Genomic DNA, 20,842 nt, shown 5'->3' with positions numbered 1-20,842 from the left:
TACACAATAAAATTCTTTGTTTTTACAAAAGATCCACACTAGTACCTGTTTTTGCCAACCAACAGAAATCCAAAGAGGATTTTTGCTTTCACAAAAAAGGTGAAACATGAAAATGCCATTAAGCTATTTGCTTTGTAGTGAGCCCTTATAAAGGCTGTGGGCACCACGGAGCCACAACGAGAGTGGTCCCACCAAGCTCCTTCCAGGGAGCCACGTTCAGCATCTCAACATCAAGCCACCAGAGCTTTGAACTTTGTCTGTGAGCGTCTGCACTTTATCATGATTTACTTTGTGCATCTGTTCCTAAGATATGTCCTAAGATACCAGAAGATGCTGAGAGAGGTGATTTCTGGCGTCTGGGAATGCTCAAATATTTTCCAATATAAATTAATGGTAAATGCTTCTTTGGTTTATACCATTTCAGCTTACAAAAGTTTTCATAGTGTTCTACTTTCAGATAACAAGAGAAACCCGTGCTTATTGTCACCTAAAGGATTACAAATTTTAGTCATGTGTCTCTTATCTCTCCACTTCCCAGAAGAATGCAAACTCGCAAGGGCAGTGTTTCCTGTCTATTATGTTCATACTTTACCCCCAAGACCCACACACAAAATAGGCTTAGTATAAAACAGTCAATAAATATATGTTAAACCGTGTGAGGAAGTCAACAGGAATAGACAGGGAGAGTTCCTAGTGTTTGTGGGATCTGTGAAGTGAAAAGAAAAAAAATGGGGCGCCTGGGTGGCTCAGTCATTAAGCGGTTGCCTTTGGCTCAGGTCATAATCCCAGGGTCCTGGGATCGAGCCTCGCATAGGACTCCCTGCTCAGTGGGAGCCGGCTTCTCCCTCTCCCACTCCCCCTGCTTATGTTCTCTCTCTCGTTGTGTCTCTCTCTGTCAAATAAATAAATAAAAATCTTAAAAAAAAAAAGAAAAAAGCAAAAAAAACCAAGATGTATTTTTAGGTGCGCGCGCACACACACACACACACACACACACACACACACACACACAAAGGTAGTCTATAAAAATAAAAACAGATTATGTTAAAACACAGAAATTAAATAAAAAATAAATAAAAAGAATAGAGGTATTTATTAGTTATCATCATCTAATGTTTCAGTGTATCCTTACAGAAATAAAGCAGCTAATAAAGACATAAATAAATAAAAGGAATGGAAGCTGGTAAATCTAATGTGCTTTAGTATTTGGGTAGCATTATGTCAGCAATCTTCCTACTCTTTTTTTTTTTTTAAATATTTTATTTATTTATTTGACAGACAGAGATCACTAGTAGGCAGAGAGGCAGGCAGGGAGAGAGGGGGAGAAGCAGGCTCCCCGCTGAGCAGAGAGCCCGATGTGGGGCTCGATCCCAGGACCCTGAGATCATGACCTGAGCCGAAGGCAGAGGCTTTAACCCACTGAGCCACCCAGGTGCCCCAGCAATCTTCCTACTCTTTAAAGATAGCATCTGAAGGGCACCTGGATAGCTCAGTCAGTTAAGTGGCCCTGGGACTGAACACCACACTGGGCTTCACTCTTAGCACAGCCTGCTTGTCCCTCCCCTTCCCCCCCCCCCCCCCCGCCCCGCCAAGTGTGCACAGGCTCATGCTCTCTCTCTCTCTCTCTCTCTCAAATAAATAAGTAAATAAACTCTCTTAAAAATATATATAATCTGAGTGAAAACAAAGGGAAAGAAAAAGAACACAAGAAAGTTGTGGAACTCAATTTCTTTCTCATAATCTTTGGTCTAATGCATGGCTGATAAAACCAGGAGACAATAGTCTCACATCTTTGGTTTTATTTCTGCATTTCCAGAAAATAGAGTAATGGAGAAATATATTTCTATTTGATGCCTAAAAGTTTAAATTTAGTATGTAACTCAAATTAATTCTCAATGTTCCATTTTAAGCCTCCACATTAAAAGAATCTGTGCATTTTATTCCTTAATATAATTTGCTGTGGTCTCAGTGAAAACTGGTGCTTGATTTACAGAGTAGATTTTTATTATTAAACTTTAAGCTATTTGTTAGGGATAAACTTAGTGACTGTAAAAAAAAAAAGAAAAAGAAAAGTAAAGCTGCTCCAAAAGAAAAAATTAAGGGTATAAAATACTGTAATTACATATTGTGTTAATTAAGAACTGTATTTTCACAAGCATATGGAAAACTAGTTTAGAAGACGGCATGTATCTATTGAGAGTTAACACTTTACATTTAGGAGAAGAATGGTCACGAATAGAAGTTAGATTAGTAACCAACAGCAACGCAGAAAATAAATGTTGAACTTTTTCTGCCCTAAGAAGTCAAGACAGCACATCGCACTGGCCGGCCTGGCAGACCTTCAGAATTCAGGTTTTCTGTGAATGTTACTTGATATGAAGACAGGGGGGGAAAAAAAGGATTTTTGCAGATATGATTAAGGAATCTTGAAATGAAGAGATGATCCTAGATTATCCAGGTAAGCTCTAACCGGTACCATTTTTATAAGAGAGAGGCAGAGGGTGACTTGACACAGACAGAAGAAGGAAACCCAAGGTGACCAGAGAGGTAGAGACTGAAGTGAAGCAGCCAGAGCCAAGGGAGGCCAGCGGCCACCAGAAGCTGGAACAGACAAGGAATAGACTCTTTCCTCGAGCCTCCGGAGGAAGTACGTCCCTGATAATACCTTGATTTCAACCCAGTGATACTGATTTCAGACTTCTGACCTCCAGAACAGTGAGAGAATCAATTTTGGCTGTTGTAAGCCCCCAGGTGTGTGGTCATTTGTTAAAGCTGCCACAGGAAACTCATACGGTATTCAAAGGATCAAACGGCATTACCATAACAAACTCCTTTTGTTTTCACTACTTATGGGAACATGTTTTTTAACACTAGCATCTGTAAAAATAAGAAAAGGTGAAATAAAACTGGTGCCAAATTCTGTCTTACTCTAGTAGAAGAACGAAAATCACTTATACCTTATTTTAAAAATTTGCAGGAAAAAAACCTCTACATTTTACAACACAGAGATGCATTTCCAATTTAAAAATATATGTATTTTTGAAGATTACTCTTTATGGTTGTGACTTTAAAATGTAGAGGAGTTACTTAATTCTTTAAGAAAATTTTATAAATTTTTAATAAATTATATATATTATATATCATATATAAATTTTTATATATTATATAATATAGAATATCATATATGGATATATGATTTATATGTGATATTTATATTTATATTATGTCATATGAATCATATATTTATATGTGATGTCATATATAAAATATATAAATATATACTATATATTTTATAAATTTATATATATTTTATAAAATAAAGATAAAATAAAGAGAACCAGTGTGGATACTTTCCATGTCTACACGACAACCAATTCAAAAATTAGTTCAAATAACAACTTATTGTATTAATTTCTCAAACACTGAGCTACCAAAGATTATTATGAAACTTACCTATCCATTCGGACTCTATGTTTTGGCTCCCAAATTCTCATAGAGCATTAGTTAAACAAAGAAGCATGGGAAAAGTGCAATATTTGTACCCTTACTTTCATACTGTGTTACATTCTTGGTCTCCCAAACACCAACACCAAAAATAAAGAAAAGGACTATTCATAATTCTCTTCTATTTTTCTATGTCTGAAGAAAATCTTTGCCATATGATTGAAACTATAACAAACAGAAAAGCAATGATGTGGACTATAGTTCTGTATCCTTACCTAGACCTATGTGAGGCAGATGCTCAAAAAGGGTCCAGCTGTGGTCATCAATGTAATGATTCTTCAGGATCAACAGCTGGCAAACATCTCGGGCAGTTATGTCACTGGGTACCTCTAAAGCCCTGCTGGTTTCATCTTCACTGTATACTTTAATTACCTGTGTAGGTAGAAATAAGAAAATGAGCTAACATATCCTATGAGAAATATCATCCTAACAAGTCATACTTATTGGATGAGCTGATTACGAAGTCCTTATATGGATTCTTATACATTTGATTTTCTAAAACACTGAATAAATGTTGCCCATCCAAGACTTGTTTATCACCTGTCAAAATCGCTTTGTCCGATGGCTGCCACTCTCTTCTCTTCAGTGTCTAAACAAGAGGATGTTCAGTGACCATTCGACATCATTGCTCTACCATTCTGGTCTAGTAAAAAGCTACATATCTCTTAACAATATTTAAGGTGTTCCATTCCATATTTATATCCTGTAAATTATCCAAGTAATATGGTCAATTTATTCCCAAATATATATAGGTAATAAAAACAGTAAGTAGAGTCTGCCTTTATGAAAAGATTTCTCTATTTCAGGTTATGGAAATTTTGGCAAAGATTAGTTAGGTGTATAACAGATTCTTTTTCTTTTTTCCTTTGTAATTAGTTGTGTCCATGGAATTGAGTTTTAGTCGGTGGAATGTAAGCACATTCTATGTAAGCACTTTCAGGCCTAATCCATAAAAACCTCCCCCACATTGTTCTCCATTCTCTAATGCCATCCTCTCACTGAATGAAAATGACAAGGACCCAGAGGGGAGAAAAGCCTTGGGACAGAAGGAGCCTTCCTCCCTTCATGACCACATGAAAGCTGCCCAACTAAGAACACCCACGTGGAACTTTGACATGAGCAAGAAATAAACTTTTATTGTGTTCACTTACTGTGAATTTGTATTTATCTATTACACAGCTAATGTTACCCTAAATTACACAGAATTAGGGAGAATTTCATACACAGCACTCCCCTCAATATTTACCAAGTTGTACTATGTGCTAGAATTTTCACTGTTTAGTCATATAATTATTCCACTATTTAGTTATATTAATTAATTATAAGAGGATAAATACCTATGATAATAGTCTATTAAGAGCAACATATACACATAACACAAGTGGGAAATGGTAAGGAAATTCACTATAAGAAATACACCTGTTACAAAAACATAGACATTTCAACATTTTTAGTAATTCAAACAAATGCAAATTAAAATGACATATTAATTCTGTCCTACCAATTTTTTAATTGTACTTAATAACAGGACAATGAAATACTTGCTCTCTTACAGTGATAAAAGTGATATAAATTGGTAAAACTATTTTGTACACCTACTGGAGGGTATTCAAAAACATTAAAGGTCCATTCCTTTGACTCAGTAATAGCACTTGGGTAAACTATCTCAGTAACTCTGTCCTAAATATGGAAAATGGCTTCAGGCATAGACCTATCCAGCAAAGCATTACATGTAATTCAATCAATCTAAATATTCAACAATGAAAGAATGGTAAGTGGCAGTATTTTCCTAGAATGGAATATTATACAGTGCTTAGAAATGTTATTCAAGGAAATGACATAGGAACTTTCAAAAATTTTCAGGTCAAATAAAATCATAACATCAAACTATATTTTGCATGGTCCAGGACAAGTTTCCTTGTGGGACTGGCTACCAGGCACCTACCTGTCTTCTTCTAACAACATTCTGATTGCCTTTTGGAGCACACTGCCTCCCTCACCATGAGTCTTTGTGATTCCGGCAGCTCCCCCACCAGCTCAGCCATGGAGAGCCAGAGCTGTGGGGACCTGCTTGCAAGAGGCCACTGTTAAACATTCAGGAATTGCAAGCCACGGATCCATCTTGAAATCAGTCGCAGTAGGACCATGTAAACCAAAGAAACTGGCAATTGCTACAAAGAGGCCTTTTTTAAAAAAAGAAACATTATTTTTAGGGCCAGTTTGCCAGGGCACCACTGCCTCAGACCCAGTAGTTACTATCCAGATTGATCAACCAGCTCCCAGGACCCCTCCTGGTGACAACAGTTACTTCATGGAAGGGCACATGACCTAATCAGGGCCAGTCAGAGTCAATCTGGATATCTGTTCACATAACCATAAAGTGGACCCTCTTTCCTACTAGGCAGATGGAGGATGAGCTGTTACTGTTCACAGAGAGAAAGACTGTGGGAAAAAGAGGTCCACATGGAATAAGCCACGTTAAGAGACGGTAAGAGTCCTGAGACTATCTCCAAGCTCCTGGATGAACTGAATTTGATTTCTTATTTTTTTTTATTAACATACAATGTATTATTTGCCCCAGGGGTACAGGTCTGTGAATCATCAGGCTTACACATTTCCACAGCACTCACCATAGGACATACCCTCCCCAATGTCCATAACCCAACCACCCTATCCCTCTAACTCCCTCCCCTTCCAGCAACTCTCAGTTTGTTTCCTGAGATTAAGAATCTCTTATGGTTTGTCTCCCTCCCGACCCCATCTAGCTTCATTTTTTCCTCCTCTCCCCCCACTGATTTTGATTTGTGTTTTTATCTTAGATGTGCTCTGAGACTCTAAGTGTCTAGTGGTAACACCCACCTACTAATCTCGCGGGCTCTAGCGGTGGACTCCCTCTCCAATTCAGTCTCCATACTGCTAGCAGAATAAACTTGCTAATTGCCAATCCAATCAGGTTATTCTGCTCCTGAAGTTCTTCGATATTTCCTCATTGTCCTAACTCACGCAGTTCATCATGTCTACTAAGACTGCTTACAAGGTGCATATCTTTTACTAAGTGTTTTAAGACAAAGCTGTCACAGACAGAGACTGTTGTTTCCTTCCGAGAGCTTAAAGTCCAGTGGGGAAAGCAATATTTCAAAAATAATTATAACCTAGGGCATAAAAATGCAGCATATTACTAATCATAAAATGGTGTTAAGAGAGACCTGGAAGATATCTGTGAAAAAGCGATATCTAAGGACGCCTGGGTGGCTCAGTGGGTTAAGTCTCCTGCCTTCAGCTCGAGTCATGATCTCAGGGTCCTGGGATCAAGCCCCGCATCGGGCTCTCTGCTCAGCGGGGAGCCTGCTTTCCCCACCCCCTCTGCCTGCCTCTCTGCCTACTTGTGATCTCTCTGTCAAATAAATAAATAAAATTCTTAAAAAAAAAAAAAAGTGGTATCTAAGCCAAGACCTGAAGTAGGAGTGGGCAATAGCGAGGCAAAGAGAGTATGAAAGCACTTTAGGCTAAGGGAAGAGAAGTCCTTGGGTGCACTAGTAAAAAATAAATTTGGCAGGTTCTAAGACTAGGAGGAGTCAGGGATGGCAGTTGCAGCAAACAGGGAGTCCGGTCCTAAGGAAACTGAAGTGGTGGGCAGGATGGGGGTAAGAGGGATGTACGGTCCTAAGTTCAGAACTGATTTAAGAACCATCGAGCTTTTAAGTCATAAACGAATACATAGACATCGATCTATCTGGCGAGGGAGAAGAGGGAGAACAAAGGAAAAAGAGAATCTAGGACTGAACCTTGAGAAATACCAATATTGAATGGTGACTTAGAGGCAATAATGTCTGAAAGATCAAGTGAGGTAGCATGGGAACTAGGAAAATGGGGACCCATGGAATAAAGCCCAAACGCTAGCATGCACAGGGCATGAACACTCTCCAGGAAACCAGTCTGCAGAACAGGACATTCTGTGATCCCAGCCAAATATGACAGGTACTTGCAACCTGCTTTCTTCATTGCATGTGAGTTATCCTCGACTTGGAATCAATGTTTCAAGCTCCAACAACATGCTTTATTTGGCAAATTCCTGGTTATCATTTGGCCCCAGTTTCCATGGCTCTGCCTTCAAAAAGTCTTCCCTGACTGCCCAAGGCTTTGTAATTTACAGTGCCCTTTTTCCATGCTCTTATTTTGTAATTTTCTATTTGCATGTCTTTCTCCTCAACTGTACTAATAATAAATTCCTTCAAGGAAAAATCTGTTTATTTATCATTCAAGATCGTATTTCAGGTACCTAGCCCAAGGCAGTGTAAGGATCTTTGGAACAAATGATCTTCATACGCCTATAGTGCCAATCAAAGTGTTTTTGACATAGGAAGGACTCAATATATATTTGTAAACTTTAATTTAAAAATATTTTGTCACAAAGTGTGTAATTAAATTGTAATTCTTAGTAAATTAAAATTCTTTTCAACGATCAACAAATACACAAGTTTTCTTACAAATATAGTTCTAGGTAAGGATTGACTCAATATTGCTGCTTGTGGGCAGTTCTGAGTTGTGAAGTCACTGAGGTTGCTATATGAAGTCATATGGAAAAGGTCATGAAAATACACAGCCCAAATCAGGTCCAACTGTAAGCATTTGTCTTGAGGATGTGTATCTGTGCTAGACAACTGGTGGGCTTCTAAGGGATGCTGTCCTCTGTCTATCCATCTACTGTGGCTAACACTGACTAGATCAGGCCCCGGTACAGGCTCCTAACAAAAGCAATGAGAAGACGACCACTCCTGAGAGGAAAAGAGGATCCGAGCCTTTGGCTGTCCCTTCGGGAGTCACAATGATGAACCACTGTTTCAATTCCCTCAGAGGCCATCTGGCAAATCCCGTGCCAGGAGACGGAGGATAAATAGGAATGACATGGGGGCCGCTGGGAAGGTTCCCAGGAATTCCCAACTACCTATGTTTTCTTCCAGTAAACTTTCATCACCTGGGCTAACAGAAATATGCCTCTTACTTTTCATGCTCTATCATTTACATCAGAGGAACTGAGAACTTTAAAAAACAAAACAAAACAAAACAAGACTGGAGACATTCTGAAGCCTAAGCCAAATTCAAGAAGTGGACAAGAACTGAACAAGAGGTAAATTTGGGGAAAACGCAAAAGGTATCTAACCAATTAGGAGATGCTGTTATTTTCTTCAGAATATGTTGCTGCAAATTTAAAAGACCACAAGTTGCCAAGATTAAAACACATACATTAAGAAGGGGTAGGCCAACTCAAATGTTTGTAATAGGTACATGTATTCATTTTAAAACAAATAACACGTGCTCAAAGAAAAGCTTGATATTTTCTTTTGAGCTTCATTTCAAACTCATATTCTCAAACTCTTATTTAATTCTGACATTTATCCCAAATACACAGCAGTAAATCCCTGTCATCTCTCAAATCTACTCAATAATTGGGAAAAATTCCTTATTCTACAAAGAGGTACCTTGTTAAAAATCTCATTACTATTTTTTTCCTTAAAATCTATGAAAAGGGGAAAGATCATCTAAGCCTTCACTTTCCAGTAGAGCTGAATATGCCTCTTGCCAAAAGTATTACACAAACTGTCTTATTTAAGAAAAGAAGTCAAGGGGCGCCTGGGTGGCTCAGTGGTTAAGCCTTTGCCTTTGGCTCAGGTCATAATCTCAGGGTCCTGGGATCGAGCCCTGCGTTGGGCTCTCTGCTCAGTAGGGAGCCTGCTTCCTCCTCTCTCTCTGTCTGCCTCTCTGCCTACTTGTGATCTCTCTCTGTCAAATAAATAAATAAAATCTTAAAAAAAAAAAAAAAAGAAGTCAAGTCATCTGAAAACCTCCATGACTAGTATGGATTAAAACTAAGTTAAAAACATTTGTGATCAGGTAAAATAAAAACAAAAACAAAACAAAAAAACAGCAGAGCTATTCTTAATCGTTAGAGCAAAATACTGGTACCCTGTCTCCTCTACATACTGAGTGGTAAAAAAGAGTTTTTAAAATCATATAATTATGGGAGTGCCTGGGTGGCTCAGTCGTTAAGCATCTGCCTTTGGCTCAGGTCATGATCCAAGGGTCCTGGGATCAAGCCCCAAATCCGGCTCCCTGCTCAGCAGGAAGCCTGCTTCTCCCTCTACTAGTCTCCCTGCTTATGTTCCCCCACCTTCTCTGTGTCAAATAAATAAATAATTTTTTTTAAAAAATCATATAATTATGATACTTAATAAGGGGATATTATAATTTCTAATTCGGTGGTCCCAATTCCCAGCTTGCTTTATAAAGGGAAAATAGGGGGAGGAAAATATTATTCATACCCATTGATCATTTGAAATTATATGTCAGTAGGAAGAAATCCTGCCTGACACTAAAGAAGAATAGGAACTTTCTTTGTTTCATCAATGACTAGATACTTGACCAGCAAGAGAGACATGCACTGATAACGGTCTGTCCATAACATCCCCGCAGCATAAACAGAGAGAGAGCCCAAGGACAGCCAGCAGTGTACACACAGGCTGTGTTTAGGCAACCATTCCATGTCACTGTAATCCTGACAGTCAGGGCAACCTTGGCCTTTGGAGTGGTTTACAGCTGCACGAACTGCGCTGGGAGCATATGGCATCTAGCAGTGCAAATGTACTCCACAGACACAGTCTTCCTGCAGGGGATGTGCTCGCATGCGGGTGGAAAAGATCTCTGTTTTGGCTGACACCCTTATCAAGGTAGGTTATACACTTTGGACTTCAATTCCCCTCAACTGCCCTCCATAAAAGTGGAGGCAAGAGATTAAAAACCCATTTTCAAAGCAGTAGACACAACATCGTTCATATATAGAGAAGGAGCAAGAAATGGTCAACTTTTTAGAAGAAAGCTTGAGGTCCTTAAAGCCTTGAGACTAAAAGAGAGAAAATATTTAAAACATAAGACAACAGCTATGTCTGCAAAATAAAGAGATTAAATTTGAAAGTCAATTAAATACGTATCACCTTGCTCCCCAAAGTGCACATCATATTCATCTGCTACAACCACCAGAAACTCTGATTCTCAGAACAGATTATTCAGAAAGCCTTCGAAAACCACTGGGCAAGGGCCAAACTGCCAGCCTTCCTCCTCCCTGCAGCCCCCAGGAATGTGACCAGCAAGGGAGAGCTAGTTCCTTCCCAACATGGATTCATCCTGGAATATGCGAAACAAACTCAGGGTTGTCATCTGGTCATGGGTCGATGTCACAGAGCAGAAGCGGGCAGTGGACTCCTTGGTAAGTAATTAGCTATAGGGTAGCTCCCCACCCCCCGCCACCACCCTTTGTTTTTTCAGAGATTGGAGGAGGGAAGAGGAATCATCATTCAGCAGGTAAAAAATGAGCATGGATTAAGCATATAGGACCAAGAATCCACAGAACTAAGTGAGAAAAATTAAAAGAAAAGAAGGAGGAGGAGGAGTGAAAGAAAGGAAGAGGAAAACAGAAGAAAAAAGAGCACTGGGACATGGTTATTTCCTGTGTCAAAGTTTCTACTTTGGGAAAATTTAAATTTAATTTTTAAATTAACTACATTTAAATACTACACTTAATATTTAATTAAACATTGATTTTTATTCATTACTATTTAATTTAAAATAATTTAAACAGCACTTTTAAATACTAAGACCTTCCCAGGATGAACAGTATATAACTTCTAAAAAGAAACATTAATTTACTTATTGTATCCATTAATTCTATGTTGTTTACATATTGTTAATAGGAAGTAAGAAATAAGGCCCACAGGGGTGTGATGTCACCCAAGTCCCAAAGTAAAGCATATTTCTACAACTCTTTAAAAGTTTGCCATCCGAGTGAGTAGGATTATAAAGCAATCTTTAAATGTTTCTGGGTGTTTTTTTCCCCCTCTCTATTATTTTCAACAGATAAACAATGTACCTAAATCATGAGAAATATTTTTATATCAAGGTCAGAGTAGCCCTGGATTTTTACATTCTTCTAAATGAAGAATGCAGTGTCCTAAGATAAAAAAAGACAATCTTAGATAATTTGAATTAGACGACTCAGTGTGTTGCCTTGAAGGAAATGGAAAATAATACATTCATTATTCCTTATTCCAAATCTCTAACAAAATACATAGTTTAGAGAAAGCCAGTTGTAGGATGTCTTAAATTCTCCCCATTAAAAAATATTTCAAAAACACAGTTTACTTGTGCATGAAGCATACATGTTCAATTAGTTATAAGGTATTAACTCAAAATAGATATTGCCACCAATTTCAGAACTACAGAAATTAACCAGCACAAACAGGTCTATTCCATACCTTGTGACTCTTTTCAAATTTATGCCCTGTAATCTTTTCCTTATTCTCTAACTCCAAACATACTATTTTTCCTCAGTTTCTTGAAATAGTCATGCTCCCTCCCAATACAGAGCCTTAGCATACGCTGCTACGGCTGCTCTGTATACTGTCTTCCCACCTTCTACTTTCCATTCATTAGAAGAACTATTATTTCTGTGGGGAAATTTCAATGACCCTCCCAGTGTAGTTCCAGGCCCTCTGTTCCATGGGTGTGTGTCCACAACTATATCATTACTATCCATCAGCCTCCAATGCTCAGAATGCTGCATGACAGCAGGAACGATGTCAAAGTTTGCTTCCCACTGGGGCCCCAGCAGTTGCTACAGTGCCTGGCACACAGCTGATAACCAGAACTATTTTTTTAGTGATGAATGAACCCATCAGTCTCGGGTCTGCAGAAGACAACATTAGGGATTCCTAAACAGTAGCTTGGAAACCTCACAGGGTTTGAAAACCCCCAGGGGAGGAAACAATACATTGAGACCAAAGAGAAAACATAGGGCAAGATTTTATGAAATCTGTGAACTGAACAAAGGTGGATAAAGTGATTTCTTTGGCTCATTTCAATTCTGGTATTCTGTGAGAAAAGAAAGAAAGAAAGAAAGAAAGAAAGAAAGAAAGAAAGAAAGAAAGAAAGAAAGAAAGAAAGAGGAAGGAAGGAAGGAAGGAGGGAAGGAAGGGAGAAAGAAACAAAAGAAAAGAAAAGAGAGCGAATAGTTGGAGGACATCTGGGCAGGACAAAGACACCAAGGACTGAAGAAGTACAAAACGTGCATGCAACAATAGACAGACCACTTTGCCAAGATCAGAGGGACTAAGCTCTGAGAAGCAGGTGAGGAAGCACAGGCGTCAGGAGGCCTGCAGAAGGAGGGTCCTCACCCAGCACTGCTGGACCCTGGTTTCCGTCAACGCAAACCAATGAGGAGGCCACCACAGATGGGATCTTTGTTTAGATACGCAAATGACAGGATGCCTGTCTTCAATGGTTGGAAACAGAATTAAGTTTTAAATGATAATTCTATAAGAATATGGTCACAAAGTGGTAGGAGAATAATGACAAATAACCACATGATGACCTAACCATAAAGCATACCCTACCATGGCCTCTTGACCAAATGGAGGCTAATTTTTCTCTCACATTCAAAATCAGAGGCAGACGGCTCTGAGTTCGCCGAGGCAGGCCCATCACGCCACCACTGACTGAGCCAGGCTCTTTCCATTCGTCTGCAGTCCTCAGGGTCACAAGCTGGGTCATCCCCACGGCATCTCTGTAAAAACTCTGACCGCGTCTACATTTGTATGTCATTTTACCTCAATAGGAAAATCACAGGGCATGCCTGGATGCACAGATAAACAAATCCAGAGTAGAAGGACCTGTGTTACTGGAGGCCCATGTAGAACCTTCCAGGGGTTCTGGATATAAATTCAAAATGTAAGGATGGAGATTTAAGATGTATTAATTTGTTTCCCATCCAGCATCGAGCCAAAGGGCCCCAGGGTGGAAAAGCCCCATGGCTGGCATGGCAGGGGACTGAGACTGTCACACCTGACAGCTTAGAAGAGTGACATTGCCCAATCGTGGCCAGGCCAGGCTTCCACCCAAGAGAAGAAACCCAGTCTGCAGGCCAACGGGGATGCAGACAGTCTCTTTGATGCCCTTCACCTTTACTGGAGCCTCCAACTCCATTACTGAGCCTTTCTGCTCTCCTTCTCAGGCCAAGAGCCCCCACGGGCTGTTCCTACCTTGGGTTGTCTTTCTTCCTCCAGGGTAGCCAGAAAGACTTAAGTGGGGGTTCAGTTTTGCAAAGAAGAAATTGGAAGCCCTTTCAGTGTGCTCTGTTCCATAGTAGGGGGGGAAGGGCAAAAGAAACCATTCCAACTTCATTATAAAAGAAGGCAAACATTAAAAATGGAAGTCTAAACCTAACCCACGCACACACACATCTACTTATGTATACAGACGTGTTATTTTAGGACCTAAATCCAATATGAATAAAGAGGGTCAAATCCCAAACCCCACACTCATGTTTCCAATGACTTCATCAAAGGAGTGTTCTCTGAAGCCTCAGTGTTTTTAAAACTCATGTAATTCCTGTGAAGATGCCAGTGCTGACTAATTCATCTTTGAAGTTAAAAAACAAAAAAAAAACAAAAAAAACAAAACCTTCACAAGTGCTAATGCTTATTCATATTTAAAGCAGAAAACCACCGGTCATGCTTATGTTGGACACAATGTTATTCCAGTATCTCATTTCAGGTTTTAAGCAATCGTTTCTTTGCAGAATACCCATAAGACATGTCTAAGCAAAAAAGTTAAAAACGGTGTCACACAGTGGGAAGGACAAGTTGGGGAGGGGTGGAGGAAGGGTTAAGAAGAGAGAGGGGTGAACAGGAAGAAAGGAAGGAGAATTATTTATTCGTGCCTGGGACACGTCGGACTTTTCAGTGCAATTCTTGGGCTGCTGGCATCAACTGGAGCACTTTTAGGAACTACCTTATTTTACTAATTTTTAAAGGCACATTTCCTCACATTTAACTTCTCTGAAACTTGGATGTAACTTGTCATCAGTGGTATGTCAGATATAATTGGAAACATATAAAATAATGACACTTCTTGTAATTCAAGGTGCCATAGGATCAATGAGGTATACTGTGTTCCGTCTTTCTGGGACATTTGGGAGGTATTATATATAGTATAAAGTTATAATTGCATACAAAATATCCCTTTCTAGACCCACCATCCCCATGCTGTGACAGCAGTAGAAGCAAGTGATTTATAATCATTTTTGTCATTTTACCTTTCCTTCCTTTTTTAAAATATTTATTTTACATCAGTGCAAAACACGTATAGAACACATTCATGGAAAAGAAATGTAGTCAATACTGTTCGAAACACAAAATAGTAAAGGTCAAAAGGACTCTTGGAGAACATCCACCCAAATCCTCACATTTTACAAACAAAGAAGCTGCTTCTGAGGAGGGTCTGGCCAGCGGAGGATGCGCACCTATTCCGCGGCCGAGCCAGCTGGGGAATCTGTCTCTGGGCAGAATCTGACCCTGTTCTTGCCACTCTGCTTCTCCAGCTTTCACGCTTCTGCAAGCTGCTGCTTCTATATGGCATCTCAGATAAAAGTATTAGGTAACTAAAAACCACAACATAAAAATGCACACATGTCTCCAAACACCTAGCTTTTTGAATGTCAAGACAGGCTGTTCTTTGGGTTTCACTTTTTGCAGCATTAACTTGCCTGAAAAAGTGCATGATCTGAAACAGCCAGCAGAGGGAGTCTTCACTTCTCAGTGAGCACAAATAGAGAAACTAGGATGTTTTGACAACTACAACTTTAACATTGTTAACCCTATGGAGGTCCTACTATAATTACAAGCTTTAACAAAAAGTTTAAAGCCGTTTAAAAATATTCTTAACAATTTGAATGTTTCAGATAAACCATGTGTACATCTTAACTTCAATAAGGATTTTTTGGGAGATAGATATATATATATATATATATATCACACACACACTGTATATAAAGTCACCTCAGTAACAATCTTTCCTAGAACTCAAGATGGAGGTTTTCCATAGCATTTTTGAAAGGTGTTGTCAAAATATTCTTTGAACTTGATAGAACTACCCAAACGAATCTGATTTCTGAAACTATAAAATAAAATTCCTGATATTTTTACAAATGCAACTGAATGTATATGTCCAAACACACACGGCCGATTAGGAAGCATTTATGCTCACTTTCCAACAATGCCATGTGTGCCAAAAATGAGTTTCGAATTCTTTTTCAAGAACTGTCTAAAGAACAAGTATTTTTAATATCCTCCAAGGGGTAGAAAATCTTTACCCTTGCAGAGGGTTTAATATCTGAAATTACCAAAAGTCTTGTTTCTTTCTTCTGCCAAAAAGAAATTATTATTTTCCAGATTTGACTTGGGTGCTGGGGCATGACCAGGAGAGCCAGCCCTGAAACTGCCCTCAAGCAAGAGTCTGAGACTGTTGATCAGCCTGAGGATTTTTAATCTGCCTTCATTGCCAAATGCAGACTAGGCATTGTGGTTTACAAAACAACATGAGTTGGGGCGCCTGGGTGGCTCAGTCGGTTAAGCGTTTGTTTGCCTTCGGCTCAGGTCATGACCTCATGGTCCTGGGATTGATCGAGATCGAGTCTGGAATCTGGCTCCTTGCTCAGCAGGGAGCCTGCATCTCCCTCCACCCGCTTCTCTCTCTCTCTGACAAATAAGTAATAAATAAATAAAATCTTTAAAGAAAACAAAACAACAACAAAAGAACAAGAGTTACGGCCCCCATTCCCATGGAGGTTCAGCCCAGGTGCTCATGGTGATGGTGGACTTTGGAGTCCGCTCTGTGATCAGATCCTAAACCACCAGGTCCCCAGCGATGAGTCCTAGATTCCTCATTCTATAGAACGGACAAAGAGCTGGCAAACTCATAGGACTCGATTACTGTAAGTGATCTTTACTACAAATTTTTGAAAGCGAATAGGCATTTAGTAAGTCTCAAGAGACTTCTACAGCCCCACTGAGCTCTAAGGAACTCTGACATATGGTTTACTCACTATATCTTTGAGGCAAGATTGAGTGTGCAGCAAGGAAAAATAACAAGAGGGAGAATGAGATGCGGGAAGGTGGGACCAGTCCCACGAGAGGACTAAGGAGCGGGCAGGGTGCGCTGAGTGGGGAATGCAGAAGGCTCTGCCTCAGACACACCCATGCGGCTGGGAGAGGCGGCCTCCTGCAGGCACGCTGGCGCTGCCCCGGAGCTCAGTCCTGCCTGGTCACCGACCAAACATGTGCTTTGGGCAGGACACTTAACCTACCACCCCCATCCTCCTCCTTCCCCCGCCCGGCCTAGCTTCACATTCCTCATCCCAAATGGGGTTTGGGTTCTTATGAGGACTAAAGGGAATGTGTCATCAGTGCTGAACACATTAGAGCTGTTTTGATTTTATAGATGTGTGTCGAGGACAGTGAGTATACCAAGTCATCCCCAGTGGTAAGCTGGAGCTGGAGCTGAAGAGGGAAGGTGGGCAGCTGAGGTGGACCCTGAGGGCAAGGCTTTTCACCACAAGTGTGAGACCAGGGGAGAATGAAGTGAATGCAACAGGGAGACAAATGTATCAACTAATAGTAATTATATACCAACTCTGAAACTTCCCTATGTTGGGCACATGAGTTCAGCGATGCTCAAGTGACACAGCCCCTGCCATCATTAGTTAACATTCCGGTAATGTCACCTTTGTCTACTGAAACAATGCCTTTATATTAGGCACAGTTTTACCTCTTTCAAATACATCACTGTGCCTGATTCTTCCCAGGACAGTGAAAAGAGAAATTAGCTCACCTATCTTATTTTAGTTAAATCTATGTTCCCAGATTTTTAAAAAAAATTCACCAGCATTTAATAGTTGGATTAATGTTTTTAAATTCAATTAGAGCCCCCCTAAAGTTACCAGCATGTGAAAAGCACACTTTCTCTCCCTGGCTGCATTATATCAAGGACACCTACTTTTTGTTTGATTCATTTGTTACAAGGGAATTTTTAGATAACTACCTTAATAGGACAGGGCACAAAAATATTTAAATTCGTAGTAGTAGGGAGATTTTAAACTGTTTATGAATCTAGTAAAACATGCCATTTCATAGATGAGGGGGGAGAAAAGGAACTGGTGTTTGTTGAGCTCCTACTATATCAGTCAAGTACTTCCAAATACTCATCCTATTTAATCCTCACAAGTGTTCTGTGAGGAAGCATCATTATCCCCAGGCCAGAGAAACTGACTTTCAGAAAAACTTAAAAGAAAGCACCCAAAGTCACACCACTGCGCAGTGACAAAGCTGAGCTCAAACTCAGGGCTTCCTGGCTCTAAAACACACAATTTCTAAGGCATCACACTTCCTAAAAACTCACTTCTCAGGAAAAGAAACATTTTGTGAAAACACAAAATTCACTTGTCTGTGTGGTACCTTTCCTAGACGGATATGTAGCAAAGTTACCCTGTAAACAATGAAAAGGACAGAAGAAAGATCAAGGTTTAGCAAGAATGAGAACTCCAAGGAAACAACAATAATCGCACTCATTACCACATCACAACCAAGCCAGCCGGCCCTCTGTGGGTCTCCATTACCCTCTCCCCTTCTCAGGATATCCATTCTTTCCCCCGTTACTATGCCTTCTACTATCCCCATACAAGTTAAGAGAATACATCTGTCCAAAAAGCGTAATCATAATGTGTACCTGGAAACAGGATAACACAAATCCAAGGGACAAATATTTACTGAATGTCTAATATGTTGGAGGCACTTGGAGTGGGACGGCAAACTACCCACCAAGAACCCCTGTTACCCTCCCCCTTCCTGATGAGTCCAGACTCAGATGAGAAGGGCAGAATGTGGCGCTCAAGGCCCACATTTCCTGGCTTCCCCTGTCACTAGGGTTGACCACATGACAGAATCCCAGCCAGTAAAATGTAAGCAAAAGTTCCTGGTTACTTCAGGGTGCCATGTTAACATCTGACAGAGCGAGCCAGCACGCCCTTGGTGCTTCCCATTTTGTATGCCAGGAATGTGAACAGGATGACTGGAGATTTGCATTTATCTTTCCATAAAAGGAAAAGAGACCCACACTAAGGAAGATACAACAGAAAGCAAGAAAGAACTTGGTTGCCTCAGGACATTGTCAGGCTGCTACATTAGCTTTGGATGGAGTCTTGTAAAGTGAAAGAAAAATAAATCTTCCTATTTAATGTGCTGTCATTTCAGTTTTCTGGGTACATGAAATAAAAATTCAGCTCGTAACTGACAAAACACTTTAGTTAAGGAGTCTCTTCAATATTTAAATTCTGGATGTAAGACAAAGAAAGACAGGTTTTTGAAAACGAAATAGTACAAGATTTTTAAAAAAACAAAAACAAAAACAAAACAAAACCAGACACACAGAAAAGCCTAAAAGGCAAATCTGAGTTGTCAGAAAGCATAATTATGATCCACAACTATGGAAGACTAGGAAGCCTTCAGTATCAGAAAAGGTAATCAAAGAACTGTTGTCACAAGGCAGTACCTACTGAATTGGGAAATCGGGAACAAAGGCACATCCACGGACACGGAATCAAGATACCACTAAGAAAGATGTGCTACGAAAGTCTTGAAAAGCTTCAGAATGGAACTACAGCTTGAGCTGGGGCACAGACAATAGACAGCCTCCGGGAAAAGCAGACCGAGTCCTGGAGCTGTCTACAGGCCGTGGAGCATAGAACTGGGGGCAGAAGTACAGAGGGACAAACATCAAACGGTGTTTCGAGCGCCAGGAAGAAAGCCACAGACTGTGCAGAGGCTTCACGCGAGGCTGGGGAAGCCACGGGGCGCACAGGCCCTGAAGCAGAGGCAATACATCCATTTGGATGGATTTTGTATAAATTTAAAAGTTTCTGGGCAAAATAGTGATATGATAATCTGTATTCTTTCATTCTTTACAAAATTATTTTTAGAAAATCACAGCAATGATTCTAACTGTATGAGGAAGGAAATGAATATAACATAAACTATTCTCTTGTATAGACAGGCATTGACTCTTCTGATAAATGGCATTGCTCCATATTACACTCATGAATTTCAGATTTTCAAAAGGATTTGAATCTTAAGTAAAATGTATTCAAGAAATTATCCTTTCTCCTCTCTGAGATTTCAGAAGATGCTTCAGGATCGTGTGTGCTCATGAATATCTCTCATAATTGTAGTTTGGATTAAAAAATGCAGAAATGCTTGTAAATATAATTTGCAAAACAATGTAAATCTGATAGAGGCATGAAACATGCCTACTCATAGAGTCAGAATATGGACATCTGGCCTTCTGATCTTGAAAGCTTTCTATAAAAAGAATATGAATTTTATATTACATTTAATGTATACTTTACAATCGTTGAATCTTTTGTTAATTCTCTGGGACCTTAAAATAGTTTCTTGATGTAATGTACCAATCTAGACCGCTGGGTATAAATTCTATCTCTCTCTCTCTCTCTCTCTCTCTCCACACACACACACACACACACACACACTTTGCTGCTTACAATTGCTTTCTGAATAAAATGTTTTCTACACTAGAACATATGGGAGTTGGTGGAGGTGCAGAGGGAGATGAAAGGATTTGCCTAAGCTAATTCCAGACTAGAAGTTGAATGGCAATTATACACCCCATAAGGCAATTTCATTAACATATTAATTTCAGGAGGTAACACATATCTAGGAGAAACACACTGGAAGTCACAAGACCTAGATTCTATTTCTAGCTTTGCCAATGACCTTCTGGGTGACCTTGCATAAGTTACTCAACACCCAAGAGACTCAGACTTCTCTCATTAAAAAAAAAAAAAAAAAAAGATCTAATCTAGTAGTTATCTGAGAAAAATGCTATGAGGTAAAAGATTCATTCAGAGCATTTGGTGAGGAAGTATCGTGTCTGAGACGATGAAATCTCCCTGGAACCATGAATAACCAGAATCAAGGAAATCAGACTCTAATAGAATTGGAGGAAATCAAAATTTTTTTTCTAAAACTTTACTCGATAGAGAATCTACCAAAAGTCTCTCTCCCTCAAAGATCAAAGTGTATTTGATCTTCTACAAAAAAGACCCAGACTGTGTTAAGAGGCCATGTTTAAAGTTAAAGTTCCTAGTCACTCTCAGGAGAATCTCATGGTCATTTAGATCAGATACACAAGCTGATAAGAAAATTACTCCCTAGTGCTATTAAGCATTTTCAGAAATGCCCTCAGCCTTTCAAATGATTAGGATTCCAGCTGGCAAATTATTTTTCAAGAGCCACTCATTCAAGATGAGTAAACTTTATGCCAAGCTTAAGGAAAAGCACCTGCTGCCTTCTTGGGAAAATGAGAAGCTGCCCCAAAATACTCCCAAGAAATGCTTGTACTAATTTGTCAGATCATCTTAAATTATGGTGCATATAGAAAA

The 20,842-nt window shown here is 39.6% G+C and overlaps 1 protein-coding gene across 2 annotated transcripts in view; it reads right to left on the bottom strand.

Moving 5' to 3' along the window:
• GRB14 (growth factor receptor bound protein 14) overlaps positions 1 to 20,842 on the bottom strand; it is a 122,273-nt gene that overhangs the window by 45,782 nt on the left and 55,649 nt on the right. For both annotated transcript variants that reach the window (XM_080798693.1, XM_080798694.1), the window contains one exon: positions 3,720 to 3,876. In XM_080798693.1, coding sequence (XP_080654819.1) covers positions 3,720 to 3,876 — 157 coding nt within the window. The remainder of the gene's footprint in view (positions 1 to 3,719; positions 3,877 to 20,842) is intronic.

The sequence above is a fragment of the Martes martes genome (assembly GCF_963455335.1).
Source record: "Martes martes genome assembly, chromosome: 3".
NCBI lineage: Eukaryota > Metazoa > Chordata > Mammalia > Carnivora > Mustelidae > Martes > Martes martes.
This window is presented reverse-complemented; position numbering and strand designations above follow the sequence as displayed.